At 40.5% G+C, this 17,917-nt stretch overlaps 1 protein-coding gene across 1 annotated transcript in view; it reads right to left on the bottom strand.

Moving 5' to 3' along the window:
* The window catches only part of CDH23 (cadherin related 23), a 1,673,137-nt gene that overhangs the window by 689,089 nt on the left and 966,131 nt on the right, over positions 1–17,917 (bottom strand). Inside the window, exons 14-15 of the mRNA XM_033942780.1 lie at positions 12,902–12,966; positions 10,823–11,060 (exon numbers count right to left, since the gene is read on the bottom strand). Coding sequence (XP_033798671.1) covers positions 10,823–11,060; positions 12,902–12,966 — 303 coding nt within the window. The remainder of the gene's footprint in view (positions 1–10,822; positions 11,061–12,901; positions 12,967–17,917) is intronic.

Here is a 17,917-nt window from a genome sequence, read left to right on the forward strand (position 1 = left end):
AGGGACGGGGCGGAGATGGGGGACACATTTTTCCCCATATCATTCTTTAGCCTAGACGTCAAAAGGACCCCTAAATTTACTCAGCTTGGAATCAATCTGGAATGTTTTGCAAAAAGGTAAATTTCAAAATATCAGTGTCCTGGTCACAAAAGCAAAGTTTGAAGGGAATGATAGCCATTTTCTATACTTTTGTGGTATAGGCAATTAAGAAAGAACACTTATTAACCAGGAACAAAAAAAAAATTGTTACATAGTGTAATCAGTACCAGTTCCAATAGGCATCCGAGCAAGGATAGGACTGCTTTTTATGTAGTCCTATCTGCCCAGTAAGCTATGTGAGTAGCTAGCACTCATATAAATCTTGGCTCTTCCCCAACTTCACCCATGCAGTCCCCTTCTTCTGCCTGGATTTGACATAGCCCTTCAGCGCTAATATTCAGCGGCACTGCCCAGTTAAATGGTGCTAAATATTGGCAGCCAGCCTGCTGAGCATGAGTTAAGTGGGCAGAGGCTTCTACTGCCTAATTATATCACTTTCAATGTTAGGTCCTTAGGGTCTAATTCTATAAATGGTGCCTAGCTCAGTAGGCGCCTAGGGAAACGGCACCTTCCACATGTCATTCAACGTTAGACACTCTTTATAGAATCGTGCCTAGAAGCACCTAACTCAACTTAGGCACCATTAGGCATGACTAACTTAGGAACCGGTATAATAGGCCAGGATTTTCTTGGACTAAAATACTGGTGAGTAACGGTGCTTAACTATCCACGCCCAAACTCCACCTCAAACCACTCCCACTTTTTGGGTTTGTGCCTCAGTGTAGACGCCTACATGGCACCTACTGAGTTAAGTGCCTATCTGAAAATTATATTCTTTTAATTGTTTATTAATTGTTTTTAATTGCACTAATCAATTAACAGCGCCAACTGAACCAATCAAAAAATGAAAACCCCCCTTTTAGAAAGCTGTGGTAGCGGCTGCCGCGCTGCATATGTTCTGATGCCCATTAAATCCCCATGGGTTTGAAGCAATTACCGCAGCCTTACCCACTACTGTGGCTTTGTAAAATGAGCCCTAAGTTAGGCACTTAGATCAGCTGGGCATGCTGATCTAGACGCCTAATGGCAGGTACTTTTTATAGAATCAGGCCTTAATCTTTACCTCTGTTTAAACATTTTCAAGATAAAGCGAATATAGCTGTTATCAGATGCATTAATAGGAAGATGCACACCACAGTTTTCATTCTGGAGATGGGGGCAAATAGCAGATGCTAAAAATGAGATGAAACAAAACAGTACTTTTTGGTCTCATTGTGTGAGTTTCCTTGCCCTTTTTAAAAAAAAAAAATTATTTTTTTTTTTAAAATTAGTTTGTTTTTTTAATTTCTAAAACAACAAATCTTTAAATTAACACAGTGATGTGAAAACATTTCCCCTCAGTACTGTATATACTGTAAGTCACACTGAATAGTTTCTGATCTTTAAACAAACATAACATATTAGGCACAGGGAATCTAAGGAACCACAGTTTTATATTACACCAGTTATTTAAGGTCATCCAACACCTAAAATAACTGCCTCCTAAACTTAATACAGAAGAACTGATTGTACGAGTACCACCTTTAGCAGGAACAATGGCAACCAAATACTTCCTATAATTTCATATCAGTCTTTCACATCCTTGTTCAGGAATCTTAGTCCATTGTTCGTTACAGACCTGCGGTCTCCTACTATAATGTATCCCATTTAGTATTTCTCCCTACAATCCCGTGGTTTCCATGCAGGTATTGTCGTGTCTTTAATAAGTTTGTTAATTATTCCCCATTTAAAATTTTTTAACTGTAAAACGCTTAGAATGTATGATTAGCGTTTCATCAAATTTTAATAAAACTTGGAAAACTTAGTAGAGGAGTTAGATGCATATTCATTAGGGATATCCTGAAAACCCAACTGACTGGGGGGTCCCCCAGGACAGGGTTGAGAACCACTGTTTTACTGCATTTTTGTTATGTATTGCCAGTTATTTAACACATTCCTAGATTTTTGTGCATGAACTGCTCCTTTCTGGTTCTGCCTGGGTTTAAGTCAGCACTTTGACTTGTACATGCAAAATCGGCATGCAAAGTAAGCAGTCTGCTATAGAATAAGGGTGTTACTTCATATAAGATACATTTACTAAAGTGTATTACCTCATTAGCATGCACTAATGCTGTTGTCGTGCATTATTAATTCATAGGTCCCATGACCGTGACAATTAAAGTTGGCCCTATGTTAAATATGTGTACTGAGCAGCTGTGGTAAATAACACATGGTAATGTTTATTACTTTGAACTAATGTGGTAGTGAATTTTAGCTAATCTAGCCCATAACATAAGAAATATCCAAATGTGCTAAATTTCAGAACTCTACTGAATGGCCAATTCATGGGTAGTTTTGCTTTGACGATTTATTATTGCTGTATGTTTTGCTCCTGGTAAGCAGAAGAAATTATGTACATATTTTGAAATATCAAACAAGCATAATTTTATCTCCTGACCAGCAGAGGCAGTCAGTGCTGGATTCTATAAAAGGCGCCTAAATTACAGACACCACTTGGAGCAGTTGTCAACCAACCACTAGGGTTACCAGAGGACATGTCCTCTTTTAAGAGGACTCTGCAGATGTCCGGATGGCTTTTCAAAATCCAGCACTTTGTCTGGGTTTTGAAAAGCTTTGAGCTCGGAGCCATGTCTGGAGGGCATCTTTGCATGTGTGGATGCAATGCAGTGATGCCACACAAGTCACTTGGATGCCTTCCAAATGAGCTCAAGAAGAAGAGGTTTAGGGGGACAGAAGGCAGGTTTAGGGGGACAGAAGAGACAGAACGGGGCATGACTTGGGTGGGGCCACATGTCCAGATTTTACAGTCGTAAAATCTGGTAACCCTAGCTAGGAGTCCTATATAGAATCCTGCCTAGCATAGCCTAGGCATCCTAAAGGTAGGCACTGGCATATTAGGCCAGGTTTTACAGCCTAGTTTATCGACACCTAACTCGGACACTTAGCGATGTCTAAGTCAACCATGCCTAGTCTCTGCCCCTAACCATGTCTACTTTTCAGATAGGCATCGGAGGGCACCCCGACTTCAGTATTGCTAGGCCGCCCAAGAGTTTGGTGCCAAACTCTTGAATTATTATTTTTATTTTTGGGGGGGATTGGCTGAAAACTTTCATGGCCAATTACCATGCCAATTAAGCCGAAATTAGGCGTCACTAGGCGACCTTGATTAGAGCACGTAGTGATGCCTAATGTAGGTGGCCTATACAGAATCAGGCCCTTAGTGATTCAGCTGTTTGGGAAGGCAAAGGTGGGCGGGGCTATGGTATTACTAAAGTTGGATGGGGGTAAGGCAGGGTGAGTTGGGATGTAGTGGAGTAACACCTATGTCATCGATAAATGGACATTTGAACACTGCAAGTAAGGATCCTTTCACTGTATCTCTGATGCAGCTGTAACGGTTATATTAATTTTGGGGCCAAAAAACGCACTAGGGCTTATTTTCGGGGATGTCTTATTTCTTTTGTGTGTATACGATCATTTCTCACCCATCCCCTTGTGCAGCATCTTTCTATCCCTCCCTCCCATCCCCCCCCTCTGTGCAGCAGAACCCCGAAAAGCAATTTCATTGTGTTACATTAGATCTAATCTAAGCATTGTTCTTGTATCCCACATCTTCCCTATAAAATAGAGTTTTAAATGGTTAACAAATTACAGATCATCCTTAAACAAAGTGAATTTCAGATGTCATAACATTTCTGAAATAAAACAAGTAATGAGATCTTTGTGCAACAGATAATACGAAGCCATTCTCCCTGTGCAGCAGAACTCCAGTGACCCCACCAACCCATCCCCCTGCGCATAATCTTTCCATCTCTCCCTCCCATCCCCCTTTGCAACTGAACCTCGACGACCCTCCCATCACGAGGCCGACATACCTGTGTTCCAAACAGCAACGGCGGCGGCACTGAACAGGCTGCTTTGTGGCCTTCCCTGTACTGTGTCACTGATGATGTCATCAGTGATGCAACAGAGGGAAAGCCATGGCAGGGAAGGCCGCAAAGTAGCCTGTTTGCTGCAGTTGCTGTTTGGAACGCAGGTATGTCGGCTTTGCGGTGGGAGGGTCGGCGGGGTTATGCTGCACGGGATGGGAAGATGCTGCGCAAGGGGATGGGTGAGAGGAAAGATGCTGCACTTGGTGGGGGGGAAGGAGAAAGTGCTCCTGCAGGTGAATCGGGGAGTGTCGGGGACATTCAGGAGGGGCTTCAGGGTTTGATCCAACTAGGGCTTATTTATGGGGTAGGGCTTATATTAGGACCTACCCCGAAAATCATGTTAGGCCTTATTTTGGGGGTAGATCTTATTTTCAGGGAAACACAGTAGTACCTCTGGAGGTTATATTTGACCCACAACAGTCAGCATTCTTTTTTAAATACTGATAGCTGTGGGCAGAATTAGCCCCAGATATTTAGTGCCAGGCCATCTCTGGGCACTGGCACTGAATATCTGGGGCTAATTATTTATTATATTATTTTAATTGTTTATGTTTAGCCTTCCTGTTTTAAATTATTTTTAAATTTGTATTGTGTAAACTGCTTAGGATAGTTTTAAGCAGTATATCAAACCTAATTAAACTTGAAACTTGCAAATTTAAGCACGGGTAGGGTTACCAGATGTCCTCTTTTTAGAGGACTGTCCAGGCGTCTGGATGGGTTTTCAAAACCTGGGAGTTTGTCCAGGTTTTGAAAACCATTGAGCTCGGGGCCGTGGATGTGACACAATGACATCACACACAGATGCCCTCCAGACGAGGCCTTGAAGAGACAAGGTTTGTGTGGGGGCTGGGGCTGGTGAACGGGGAGGGGCTGTGGATGGAATAGGAGGTGCTGAGGCACACAGGGTGGGGGCACAAATCTTGAAAAAATCTGGTAACTAAGTGTGTGTGTGGGGGGGGGGGGGGTTGGGATGCGGCCAGAGTTTATGCAAATACCAATCAATATTCAGCCAGGGCCCACATAAGGTTGCAAGTCATTTGTATGAGGCAGCCCCAAGGGGGGCCTTACTCCTGCCACCATCACCCCCACTGGACCACCAAGGAGCAGAGGTAGGCCTGAGGGGACCTAGGCAGACTGGTGAGAAAGGTTTGGGGGATATTCTGGGAGGGGGGAGTTGTTAATGTCACAACCTAAAGGAAGAGGGAAGGGAAGAAGGGGGTTGTTTGGGGGGTGGGAAGGGGCTCCCAGGGCCAATATTCAGTGCCAGGACCTGCATAGCTAAGCAGGCTAAACTAGGATTGATTTTGAACTGTCCTAAATTCACCCAACTACTGTACTTTTTCATACTATCCCGCTTAGACTACTGCAACACACTTCTAGTGGGCCTGCCTACCAAAACTCTCCCGCCTCCAAAGGGTGCAAAATGCTGCATTCCGCCTCCTGAAAAACCTAGGCATCCGTGACCACGTTACCCCTGCATTAGCTTCCATGCACTGGCTGCCCATTCAAAAACACTGCACCTTCAAGGCCCTGGTCCTCGCTTTCAAAACCTTCCATGAAACGATTCCGCACTACATGAAAACTAAACTACAAATCTACTTCCCAAAGCGACCACTGAGGTCCCAAGGAGAAAAACGACTGACCATACCTCCTGGCCGCTCCCTCAAAACTGAAGCAGCCTGCAAACGCTCTTCTTCACATTTCATACCCAGACTATGGCACACCATCCCCCCATCTGTTAGAACACTAGATGGACTTTGGAGTTTCAGGAAGGCTGTGAAAACCTTCCTCTTCACAAACCCAGGGCCTTAAGGACATGCACCCAGAAATGCCATTCAGAGTCAACGCACCTACGCCACCTACTTTCACCAGATGCTGAATAGTGTATATGTTTTATTGTCATTATTAACACTCGAAGGCAATTCATTTTTACTGTAACGGCGCCACAGACTTGGAATTCACTCCCACTTTATTTAAGAGAGGAGAAGAATTTGGAAAAATTTAAGAGCCAACTTAAGAGCTTTCTTTTTAAAAATGCGTTCAATACCTAATTGAAATGTTAATTGCTCTTTCATCATTTGCTCTTTTATGCATTTTGATCTCCAATTATTTATTTGTCCTCCCATTCTTTTTGCGTTTTACCTTAATTGTTGATTCTTTCCTATCGAACATTGTATTTCTTCCCCTTTTGTCCTATTGTTTGCTTGTTTTTGTATTATTTACTTTGTTTTAATTAGTTTGTTTTTGATGATTTTATACCCTTGTTAACGTTACTCTTTATTTTATGTACATTTTAGAAATTTATTTTATTATGTGTACATCGCTTAGTAATTGTAATAGGCGATTAATCAAATAACAAATAAACTTGAAACTTGTCATGTCTATATTGTAAATTATGTTTCCCTAGCCTGCTTAAATCGCTCTGAATATCAGGTGGTCTGTTACTGAAGGTATCAATCACACTTGAACACTCTCCAGGGAACTCAAGTTATATATGCTCCAAAAATCATTATATGTACCAAAATAAAGCAACATATTAAACAGAATAGCATTTGTAGCCATTATGTGCAGCATTTTAATACTTGGCTTCCAGTCACCCCTGGCACCCCAGTCTAACTTCTTCCTATTGGCCATGTGAACAATCGAGTTCAGCAGCACTGTAACAGAAATCCTGTAGTTACTGGCAGCTATAAAATGATTTGTCTGGCTTGTTTTTTGTTTTGTTTTTTGGTAGTTTGCCATATGGCCACCAGGCTTCACATCTGCTGGCCTCTAATTTACTGATGAGTTACCAGATATGTTTGGAATATGTATTATTTATCAGCTGTACCTAATGGTTATAAAAGTGGGCTGACAACCAGGGATGTCAGGGTTCAAATCCCACTACCGCTGCTTGAGATCTGGGACGAGGCCAACCCTCCATTGCCTCAGATACAGATGGGTAAGCCCTAAAGGGACAGGAAAATACCTGCGTTATCTGAATATAAATCACCTTGAGCTACTGCTGAGATAGGTGTGATCTAAATCAAAACCCAAAACCCAGTACCAGTCATATTGTGAATTAATACTAGACACTACAAACGTCATACACCCTACCTTACTGTAACAGCCCTAACTTCCAGGAGATACAAAAAAGGGTGCAGAGTACTGAGGAATTTCAGTAATAAACAAGCCAACTTAGTACAGATCAGTCATAGACATCCAGTGCTAATAGAATACCTGGTCTCTTTTATACATACAGATTAGATCAGGGGTAGGGTACTCCGGTCCAGTCGGGTTTTCAGGATTTCCCCAATGAATATGCATTGAAAGCAGTGCATGCAAATAGATCTCATGCATATTCATTGGGGAAATCCTGAAAACCCAACTGGAATACGGCTCTCGAGGACCGGAGTTCCCTACCCCTGGATTAGATCCTCACCAAGTACAAGTAATCACAAATTAAAAACAAAAATATGTGGACAAAAATTAGACTGAACCTCCTCCCCCACAAAAGCCAAAAAATTCATCACACTATCTACCCCTTCCATCCTACATCTCCCTCCTTTCTTTCTCCCCTTCCATCCAGCATCTCCTTCCTCTGCAGATCCATTCCCATCGTGCCAGATCGGCTTGTTGTTCTGATAGTGCACCTATAAACTGGAACTCAATCCCTTTTAATCTTCGTTTCAAATAGTCAATTAACATCGAGGCTGTTTTTAAAACATATTTTTTTTTCTCTGAGGCATATGATATTTCTACCCAATAATTTCTGTTGGTTTTTCACTGATACTCTGCCAGGTGCTGTGGTCCAGGATAGCATCTACCGGTGCATACCTATTTCTGTTACTCTTTCCTTTCCTCTTGTTTCTACTAGGGTTTAATAATATTCTTCCAGACTCCACTCCTTTAAAATTATGAACATTTGTAATATAGCATCCTTGTGTCGCGCTCTCTTTTTTCTTTTATTTTATTCCTTAATTTTAATTAATTTTATTATACCTATTTAATTTAACTTTGTAAACCCCTAGGATAATTTGCCAATTTGCAGTATATTAAGTAAAGCTGAACCTTGAATCAAAACTGAGCAGAGACGATGAAAGTAAATTAAAAATCTTTATTGTTGAAGGTTACAGAAATGTGTGAGCAATGGAACCCTTTACATCTGTCATGGTGGAGGAGGGTTAAGATGATAATTTTGCCTGTGGTTTGTTACCAAATGGGCATGTTACCAGTGTTTTTTCAGGGGTTCTTTTACAAGAAATTAAATAGTATTCTTACTAAATTTCTTTGGCTGAGTAAAACTGTGAGAATTGCTTTAGTATTTTTACAAAAACCAATTGGAGGGGGGCGGGGTAAATTTTCCCAATTTTTATAGATACCATCAAGCCTATATAATGCATCAGGGTATGTATTGGCTCCTCCCCGAGCTCATGGAAAATCTTCCAGACTGGTTATGGTTGGAATGGCAACTCCTGTCTCCAATGAGATTGTGTCACATTTTAAGTATTAAGTTACCTAGGATATAGACAATACATAGAATTTTATTAGACACATGGCAGACATTTAAATTTATTAATAATTTAACATCTATTCCAATTCATAATTCCACATGTCAGTCCCTTTGGCTGAACTCCAAGATTCAAATTGGTGAGTCTAAAATCCTCTGGAAGCATTGGATGCAGGTGGGCATACGTACTTTGGATGATGTAGTATCAAATGGAAAGATGCTTGACTTTGCACGACTGCTACAAACATTTGGTATTTCAAAGTCTCAAGCATTTAAATGGTTGCAGTTGAAGCAGGCCATTCTGAAGGGGTTCCCTGATTGGCAAAATCTAAAAAATCAGTATAGCTTGCCGGTCCTGTTTCCAGACAGTTTTCCAAGGGCATCAGGCTGCCCAGTGGTATAAATTAATATTTGAATTTTTGAATAAGAAACCAAAAACTGGTCTTTGAGACATTTGGAGTATTGAGATTAAGCAGCAGATTTCTGTGTCTCAATGGCCACGAATTTGGACTTGGAGGATGAGATGTACGGCATCTGAATCTATGAGACAAACATGTTTTTTTTTGTTGCATAGAAATTTTTGGACCCCTGTTCGTTTACAGAAATTGGATAGTTCTCAGTCTAACAGATGCTGGCACTGTCATCTCGATGTAGGGACATTGGATCATCTATTGTACTATTGTCCCTTGATACTTAAATTTTGGAGATCCATTTGGGGTCAAATGAATAAAATATTGGAAAATCCAGTTGCATTGACGTACGATACCGTGTTATTTGGCACGTTAATGAGGGCTAAAAGCCCAATAACTTCCCATAACAACAAACTTCTTTTTATTATGACAGGAGTTGCCATATAACTTATTTTGAAGAACTGGAAAAACTGGGACCGGTTAAATTATAATTTCTGGTGGGAATCTTTATGCCACATTTTTAAAATGGAACATATGATTGCCATACAGCAGGGACATTACAGGAAATTTAAGGATGTTTGGGAGCCATTGACAAAATTCTGTAAGGAGTGATTATGGATTTTGCCCTTTGAACATACACGTCCAGGGTGGGGAAATACTTTTAATTTAATTATGGTTGAGTGCAATTGTTGGGTATATAGAAGGAGGGGGGGAGGATATATGTATTTGTTATGAAATATAATTTGATTGAATTTAAGTGCTGTTAAAGTGTAAAATGTCTGTATAATATGTTGCACTTATTTTTAGCTTTAAAATGAAAAAATATATTTAAAAAAAACCCAAAACAACTAACAGAAACTGCCCACTATTAAGACCATGGGAGGCAGCCAGGCTACTTCCAGTGGTCTGCAGTGACCCTGGCTATACCGTGCTGGGGCTGTCTTCGACCACCGGTGTTGAATATCTGGGTCAAAGTTCATCACTGTGGTCTTAGCTGGCTAAGCCAATATTCAGCAGCTGGCTAGCCTTAGCCATAGCTAGCCTCTGAATTTTGATTGTGACCAGTTATATCACATGACGTAGCCAGCCACTGGCCAATCTAGAGACCGCGATATTCAGCGGGAGATAGCCAGCTATATGCTGTTTGTCCGGCCATGAGCCATTCCTGGCTGGCCAAATAGTACTAAATATCGGCTGGAAAATGTTTGCCCTGTGGACATCTCTAAAATACTCTAAAATAACAGACTGTTAAACTGTGTAAGGGGGAGGGAAATTTCAAATGGTCCTTCAGAGGTAAATATCCATTTATCCATGGAGACTCCTTTCATAAATACAGAACTGATGATATAATAAACAAATTTTGTGACAGAAGGAAAGAATAAAAGAACACGGAAAGAAGAAAAATATGAGAAAAGAAGGAAATAGGAAAGGAAATAAAAAAGGAATGAATGAGAGGAAGTGGTAAATACAATAACTCCCTCCTTTACAAAGCTGCACTAGTGTTTTTAGCACCGGCCATGGTGGTAAAAACTCTGACGCTCATGGAATTCCTATGAGCGTCGGGGTTCTTAGTGCTGTGGCTGGCGCTAAAAACGCTAGTGCGGCTTTGTAAAGGAGGGCCTAAATTAGGGACAAAAAAGGAAAGTAATAAAGGAAAAGAGAAAGGGATGAAAGACAAAAAAGGCGGAAGAGACAAAAGTTAAGAGCAAAAAGAATAAATGAAATGTGATGATCAAAACTGGAAAGATGTAAAATAGGAACCAAGTGTTCCATCACCCTCACATCTCTTCCCAAACCTCTCAGCTTACTGAAAAAACGCAGCAGATGCTGGTAGTGATGCTTATGGTGGGAGGTGCTGGAGAGCACAGAATTAAAAGGAGTTGCTTGCTTACCCGGAGACGAACCACAGTGACCACAGAAGGTTCATTTTCCCTTATTGCCCCAAGGTAGGACTCTTTCTGGAAAGCTGGAACATTATCATTGACATCCAAGACGTTAATTCGCACACGACCTGTGGTCTCCTCACCACCGCCATCCTTGGCAATGACGGTCAACGTATACCGCTGAGAATTCTCAAAGTCCAGCCGGCCAGTTAGGGTAATCACTCCTGTATCTTTATCCAGAGAGAACCTAAACCAGAAATCCATTACTAGAAGTAGAACTTGAAGTTTTACAGAATACCTGATAGTGACATAGCACAAAAATAATCTTCTTTTTTTTCCCCCAGATTGACACCATCTACCCCGTCTAGCTATCCTGCTCCCAGTGATAGAAGTGAAGGAGAGTAAGAAGGTCAATACACCTTGCTACCTAGTTTTTATCCTAGTTTCTGGATGCCAGGAAGTTGTGTTTGCTGCAAAAAGACTCAGGAGAGTGCTTGGGGGCTTTGTTAACATTTCTGAATGCCTCCGAGACTCTATATATGTATCTCAGTGCAACTATATTCACATGCTGTTTGTCTCTAGCACATGCTGATATCAGGCAATGATGATTTTTTTTTTCTTTTTGCATTACATGTCTATAGTACCAGTTATTGATTGTTGTGGCAACCAAAGGCACTTCCAAGATGGTCATCATAGATGAATGGCTCCCTAACACAGAAACACATGGCACAGCAAATAGAAAGAGAAGACTTCAGAACTCTTGATAAAGCAGGAATGGAGCACAGGTAAAGCAGGTGAGAGGTGGAATCATAAGGAGACACTGAAAAGCATTCACAAAGGAAAGGCGAAATGGAGAAGACCCCGAAGTGTTAAGGAAGGCACAAAGAGTACAGCAGTAAATTGCAGCACAGATACTGAGGGAGAAAGAACCACAATTTTTGATATGGGGTTATGAAGATTTGCATAATGAGAAGAGATAGGGATTAAAGTCACTGTGACAGTTTAACAGAGGAAGATGTCGACAGTGATGGTTCCAAAAGTAAAGTCAGTCTCTCAGATGGTGCTAGAGTCAAATCAGGAGTCAGGTTCATAAGCATTGCTGAGGCTCCATGGAATGAAATGTCAGAAAACAACCAGTGTTTTGTGCAGTTTTAGGAAAAGCAAGAGTCAATGTCAGAGATAAGAATGTCAATGTGAACGGAGACTATTCATTGTGAGTACTGTGGTATAATAATAATGTATTATTTATTACCGTAACATAAATAACTATAGGGAAATATTTAAGAGTACATGATTACTATTCAGTGTGTATTGTAAACTGCTTTTAGTGAATCTTCTCATGAAAAATGATGGTTAATAAATCCCAATAAATAAATCTCGATATACAGATATAGAGAAATAACTTTGTATTTATCAAGTTTAGTTCATATCAAACCAGTAGTTATACAGTTTTAAGTAACTGAATTTTTCACTATGTATTATCAACGGGCAAATTATTCCCTTTGCCCTTCCTCCCTGTTCAAAAATCTTCTGAACCAGACATTTCATGACAAATAAATATATTTCTACTTCTCTATGTAGATATCAAATTTCAGATCGGCCCAGTTGATCCACATATGTAATTGCTTGAATTCCTCCCTCCCTAAACTATGGAGAAATAATTCACTTTGCTACTCCTCATTCCAAATCATTCCCAAAGATTGAAAATCATGGAATGCACATCTGCCCAAGACCCTACCTTTATATGCACGTTACGTTTTATACACTTATTCATTTTTATAGGTTTTCTTTAAAAAGTTTATTTATCTTTATTGTAAGCTCTTAGACATTTCATTATAGGCGGGATATCAAATATGAATAAAACTTGGAACTTGCGTTTGGGTCAACTCAGGTCAAACCATTTTTTTTGGGGGGGGAGGGGGAAACACAAAGCCAATCCCATACAAACACTGCATGCGATGATAAGCTAATCTTCATATACCTGTACACCAAAGGCAAAAAAAATCTTGAGCCAGAATAATAAATTGAAACAAAAGCAAACTGATTTCCAATGGCCATTTTTTCCAAAAGTGGTTTTTTGCCATTTACCTGTCAGGGTCATCACTAAAGAAGTAATTCACCTTTCCAAATGTGCCAACATCATTGTCTGTTGCCTGCAATGAGAAATAAGAACACCACATGGTTTTTAAACCACAATAAGCCACTGGACTGGCTGACAAGCAACTATGAACCAACTATGAACTTGATTGTTTATATATCTGAATATTAACTAATGGCATAGGCGTGTTTAGCAAGGATAACTTTGTATAAATTTTATAAGCAGCAAAACATATGAAAGATATAACAATAGTTTATAAAAGCTAGATGAGCCCCAAGCCTTTAAAAAATTACAACATATATAGCATTATATAGAATAGAAAGCACCACTGAAGAACTCTACATGTTTGAAATATAAGTGCTGGTACAAGAAGAATATATACACATATATGAAACCATGAAAATAAATACATATGTGGTGATTTTGCTACTTATAAGTGTATATAATGCCATGTGTGTGTATGCTATATATTTTGGAAACAAGGGCATTTACCCATTTTACAAAGCTGTGTTTTTATTTGCCAGCCGCGGTGGTATTAGCTCCGACGTTCACAGGAATTCTGCCATGGCCGGTGATAAAAAAAAAGTCTAATGCAGCTTTCTAAAAGGGGGGAGGGGGGTAAGAGGTATAAGATTATTGTTGTGATAAAGTGTAGCCTGCACATTGTATACTCCTCCTTGAATCGCAAGGTAATGGCGGAATAGAAATCACTAATGTAATGTAATACTCGGAAAACCTATCAAGAATATGCCTCCTTTAAATCTCTAAGTGATGCAAAATATACATTTGTTATACTTTTCTGAAATCCCTATTTATATCTTGCTGCTGATTTATCTATTTATTTAATTCGTTTTCTATCCTGTCCTCCCTAAAGAGCTCAGGATGGTTTACAGGTTACTCAAATAAATCCATTTTATACATGTATAAATGGTTCCTAAGATTTCTAAAATTAACTCCAGAATATTTGCGGCAACACTGAAACAAACTCAAAATGAGAAAAAAAAAAGAATCTGAATTAGGAAAAGCATTCTGTTGTTTCTCTGAGCTTTCAAATCGTCACTCCTAGAATACATTTTGAAAACATTAAATGAGCACAGTAATAAAGCAGGTGGAAGGTTTCAGTCAATGATTCGATCTGACTGTCTGAAAGTTCCAGCCCCTTATCTCTCTAGAACAAAGATCTGAATGCACAAGTGAACAACATCAAACTGTTACTGTGCACAGGAAGACAGAGATGCTTATTTTAATCAACAAAGCAAATTGATCCCAATTTTATCACATATCTTTAGGGACCTCTATGTGTGTCTCTGCTTGGAAGAACAAAGTGTTATTTTTCACATTATAAGTTAAACCACATACTACCACTTGGTTCATCTTAAAACTGCTTAGAGAAATAACCATATTTTAAAGAAACACGAAAGACTTAGCCGAGGTAAGAGAGTGGCTAGACTGTTCTATTTGAGCAGTCAGGGAAACCTTTTACTATTAATGTGTAGGTTATGTATTTGGTTACAGATAAATGGTAAAATGTGGTAAATAAGTTCATTATCAGTTCCTATACCTTTCAGTGAACCAAGTGTCTGTAGGACTAGAATAAATTGAACCCTTATTCATGCACATTCATTTCTGGAACCACTGCAATGCCTTCTCAACTGTCACTCTCTTCAAACCAAATACCACCTTGTGGTAAATCTTATTAAGTCCCACAATTTGGGCCTGTTATGTCTAACAAAGATCTGGCATACCACCTCTGATATTGCCTACTGTGACAAACCCGTAGCCATCTTTGTCCCTGTAATGGATAAAAGCAGAGCATGGTCCCTGGTCAGGAGAGATGACCAGGTTAAAAGTAAGGATATGGAATTGGCTGACTACCCCTCAGACAGTGAGGTAGAGCAGAAAGGGTTTAAGCCTAAGAATATCCAGCAGAGAGTGCCATATCAGAATAAGTTCATCAGAAAGCCTGATAGGACTTTTACTGAGAAGTGGAGACCTAGTCCTGCAAGGTATGCACATTATCAGCCTAGGGGAAACCAGAGTTATTTCCCTAGGGATTTCCTGCCCAACTCTCCTGCTCATAGGACAGAGGTGTGGGGCTATGACACACGTAAAAGCAGAGCCCTGAATCACAGAGAGAAGAGCAGGGACGGAGGTGGAGCTGAGGAGCTGAGGAGCCAAATCAAAGGCATGACCAGTAGCACAGCAAACAAGCAGATGAGGAGATAAGTCTCTCCTCAACTTCACAGTAGCAAGGACATAGAGATGGCAGAGGACTTCCCAAGCCTGACCCCAGCTGCTGCTGAGGCAATGGCCAGGCTGAGACAATGGACACCACCGAACTGCTTCTGGAAGCTGACTATAACCCAGAGGGAATGGAGGTTAGTCCATAAGGGGAAGTGAAGCAAAGCTGTGTTTATGTGCTGTAACCTGAGCCCAGCTGGCCTTGATTAGAGAGAGAAGGAAAACCTCTCCGTTTCACTCTGAGACTGCCCGGAGGTCACTGTTTACTAAAGGAACTGTATCTATAATAGTGTGAAGCCTCTGTGTTAAAGCCTCAGTAAAGCTAGCACCTTATCTAATACCCTGCTGTGCTCCATCGCTGAGGAGCTCAGCTGATGCTAATGAGCCTAGGAGTCTGCTCTGGAAACTAGACACCTCACACAGCAAGATTAGCTGGAAAGCTTGGAACTTTATTTCTAAAGTTTGCTACTTCATTTATCTGTTTTGTTATGCAGTTTGTTTTCATTGTTTGGAAGTTTATTTTCATGGCATTTCTGTTTATTTGAACCCTGGTGAAGAGGACTATCTTTAAAGCAGAGAAAGTCCAAGGAACTGGAACTGTATGCCATGCTTGGTTCACAAGCCAATCTGACAACTATATGCTATTTTTGTTTTATGCTTAATTTTTGCATTCTATGAGAGTGGCTGAAAGTATTCAGACACCCTGTTCAATAAAGCCTAAGTATGTGAATTTGAACAGACCTGAATCGTGTCTCCTTCTTGGCAAAGTATCTCAGTGTGGCCTGGCAGACTAGGCAAGTGCCTAGGTCTGTTTAACCTGAACAGCCTTCCTCTTTCCTGGGGAAGCCATGCCGACAGGTCAGGATTCAGCACAGCTAAACCGCCTGATGGTCAGAGCAGGGTATATTTGTGTGACACAATGTACACCAGGCTACACTCTATACCTTCCTGAATTACTGCAGAAACAGGCCCCACACCACAGCGGCATGCTTGCCATAATCTTCTCATCCAAACTTCTTTTATCAGGATTCCATTCTCATTCCAGTTCCCTGCTGGAATCTCTTAGCTTTAAAATCTTTACTAGCGACCTTGCAGACTTAATCTCTCACCTTCCCCCTCCAACAGCCAGCTCTTTCTAACTTCTCCAGTCAGCTTTGATTGATCACTGCATTTAGAGTTACCATACGTCCAGGAAAACCCAGACATGTCCTCTTTTTAGAGCACTGTCCAGGTGTCCAGCTGTTTTTCTTAATGGGGGAGTCTGTCCAGGTTTAGCCAACATACAGGGCCAGTTTATATTTCCAGAGTCATAGAAGTTGCTTACCTGTAACGGTAGTTCTCCTTGGACAGTTGATCATTCAGTCACACATATGGGTGTCGTCACCCTGATAGCGCACAATCCTGGCTAGTTCTAAGCATAAAAAAACTCTAGAAGAGTTTTCTGTGCATGTACCAAGTTTCCCACCTACTGTACCTCCTGTAATTACAGTTACCCAGCTCACCCCCATTTAAGTTAAGTAATGAGCTGGCACCAACTGGGAGGGATGGTCTGTGTGGCTGAATGATCAACTGTCCAAGGAGAACTACTGTTACAGATAAGCAACTTCTATTTCTTCCTGGACAGCTGATCTATACAGCCACACATATGGAATTCTCAAGCTATGAACGTAACAATTACATTAATGAAATAACATTTTTTAAAAATTATTTATTAACTTCATTGGAGGACGTGAAGAGTTGATGCCTCATAAAGCAGACTGCAACACCACTTGTCCAAATGCAGAATCTGAATGTGAAGTGTCATCAATGTAATAATGCTTTGCAAACGTGTGCAGAGAAACCCATGTTATTGACATACAGATGTCTCGTGGAGAAGATCTCCGGATATTGGGCTCTTGTAGTGGCCATAGCTCACAAAGAATGTGCAATTATATGAGGAATAGAATGCAACTGCTCTGGAGATGCTGTTGTATAGCAAAAATGTATAAGATTGGCTATCATGAAGACAGAATAGCTTTAGACACTGGCTTAGATTGAGAGAAGGATCCGTGAGATAGAAATAGTTGTGATGGTCTGTCGAGAGATGCAGTCTGCTGTAAATAAACAGACAGTGCTCTAGCGCAGTCTAAGGTATGCAGATATGGATGTTCCTCCATCGAGTGTGGTGGAGGGAAGAAGGTGGGCAAAAGGATAGTTTGGTTGAGATGGAATGGCGGAACTACCTTAGGCAAGAAACATGGATGAGTCCGCAGTAGCACTTTGTCATGGAGAATCTGAATATAAGGACTATACAATGAACCAGAGCCTGAACTTCTCCAATGCATCTTGCCAATGTAATGGTGACCAAGGTTTTCCAAGATAAAAATTTTGTTGAGACATTTGTAAGGGTTCAAAAAGTGGACCAGTGAGCACATTTAACACATGATTTAAATCTCATGCTGGAGTTGGTTTCTTCAGCGGAGGATGCAGTCTTAAAAGACCCTTGAAGAAAGTCTTAATAACTGGATATTGTGCTAGAAACATATTATCAATGCTATCATGATAAACTGATGAGTGCTGATAAATGAGCCCTCACCGAGTTGAATGCCAAGCCCATTGATGAAAGGTGCGCTAAATAGAAACATAGAAACATGACAGCAGATAAAGGCCAAATGGCCCATCTAGTCTTCCCATCAATACTGGAGTACTTGAGAAATTGAGGAAGATGCGGGAGAAAAATTATGCTGTGTATACCTGAGAGAAATGCTTCCATTTGTATGAATAAG

The sequence above is a fragment of the Geotrypetes seraphini genome, chromosome 4, assembly GCF_902459505.1.
Source record: "Geotrypetes seraphini chromosome 4, aGeoSer1.1, whole genome shotgun sequence".
Taxonomy (NCBI): domain Eukaryota; kingdom Metazoa; phylum Chordata; class Amphibia; order Gymnophiona; family Dermophiidae; genus Geotrypetes; species Geotrypetes seraphini.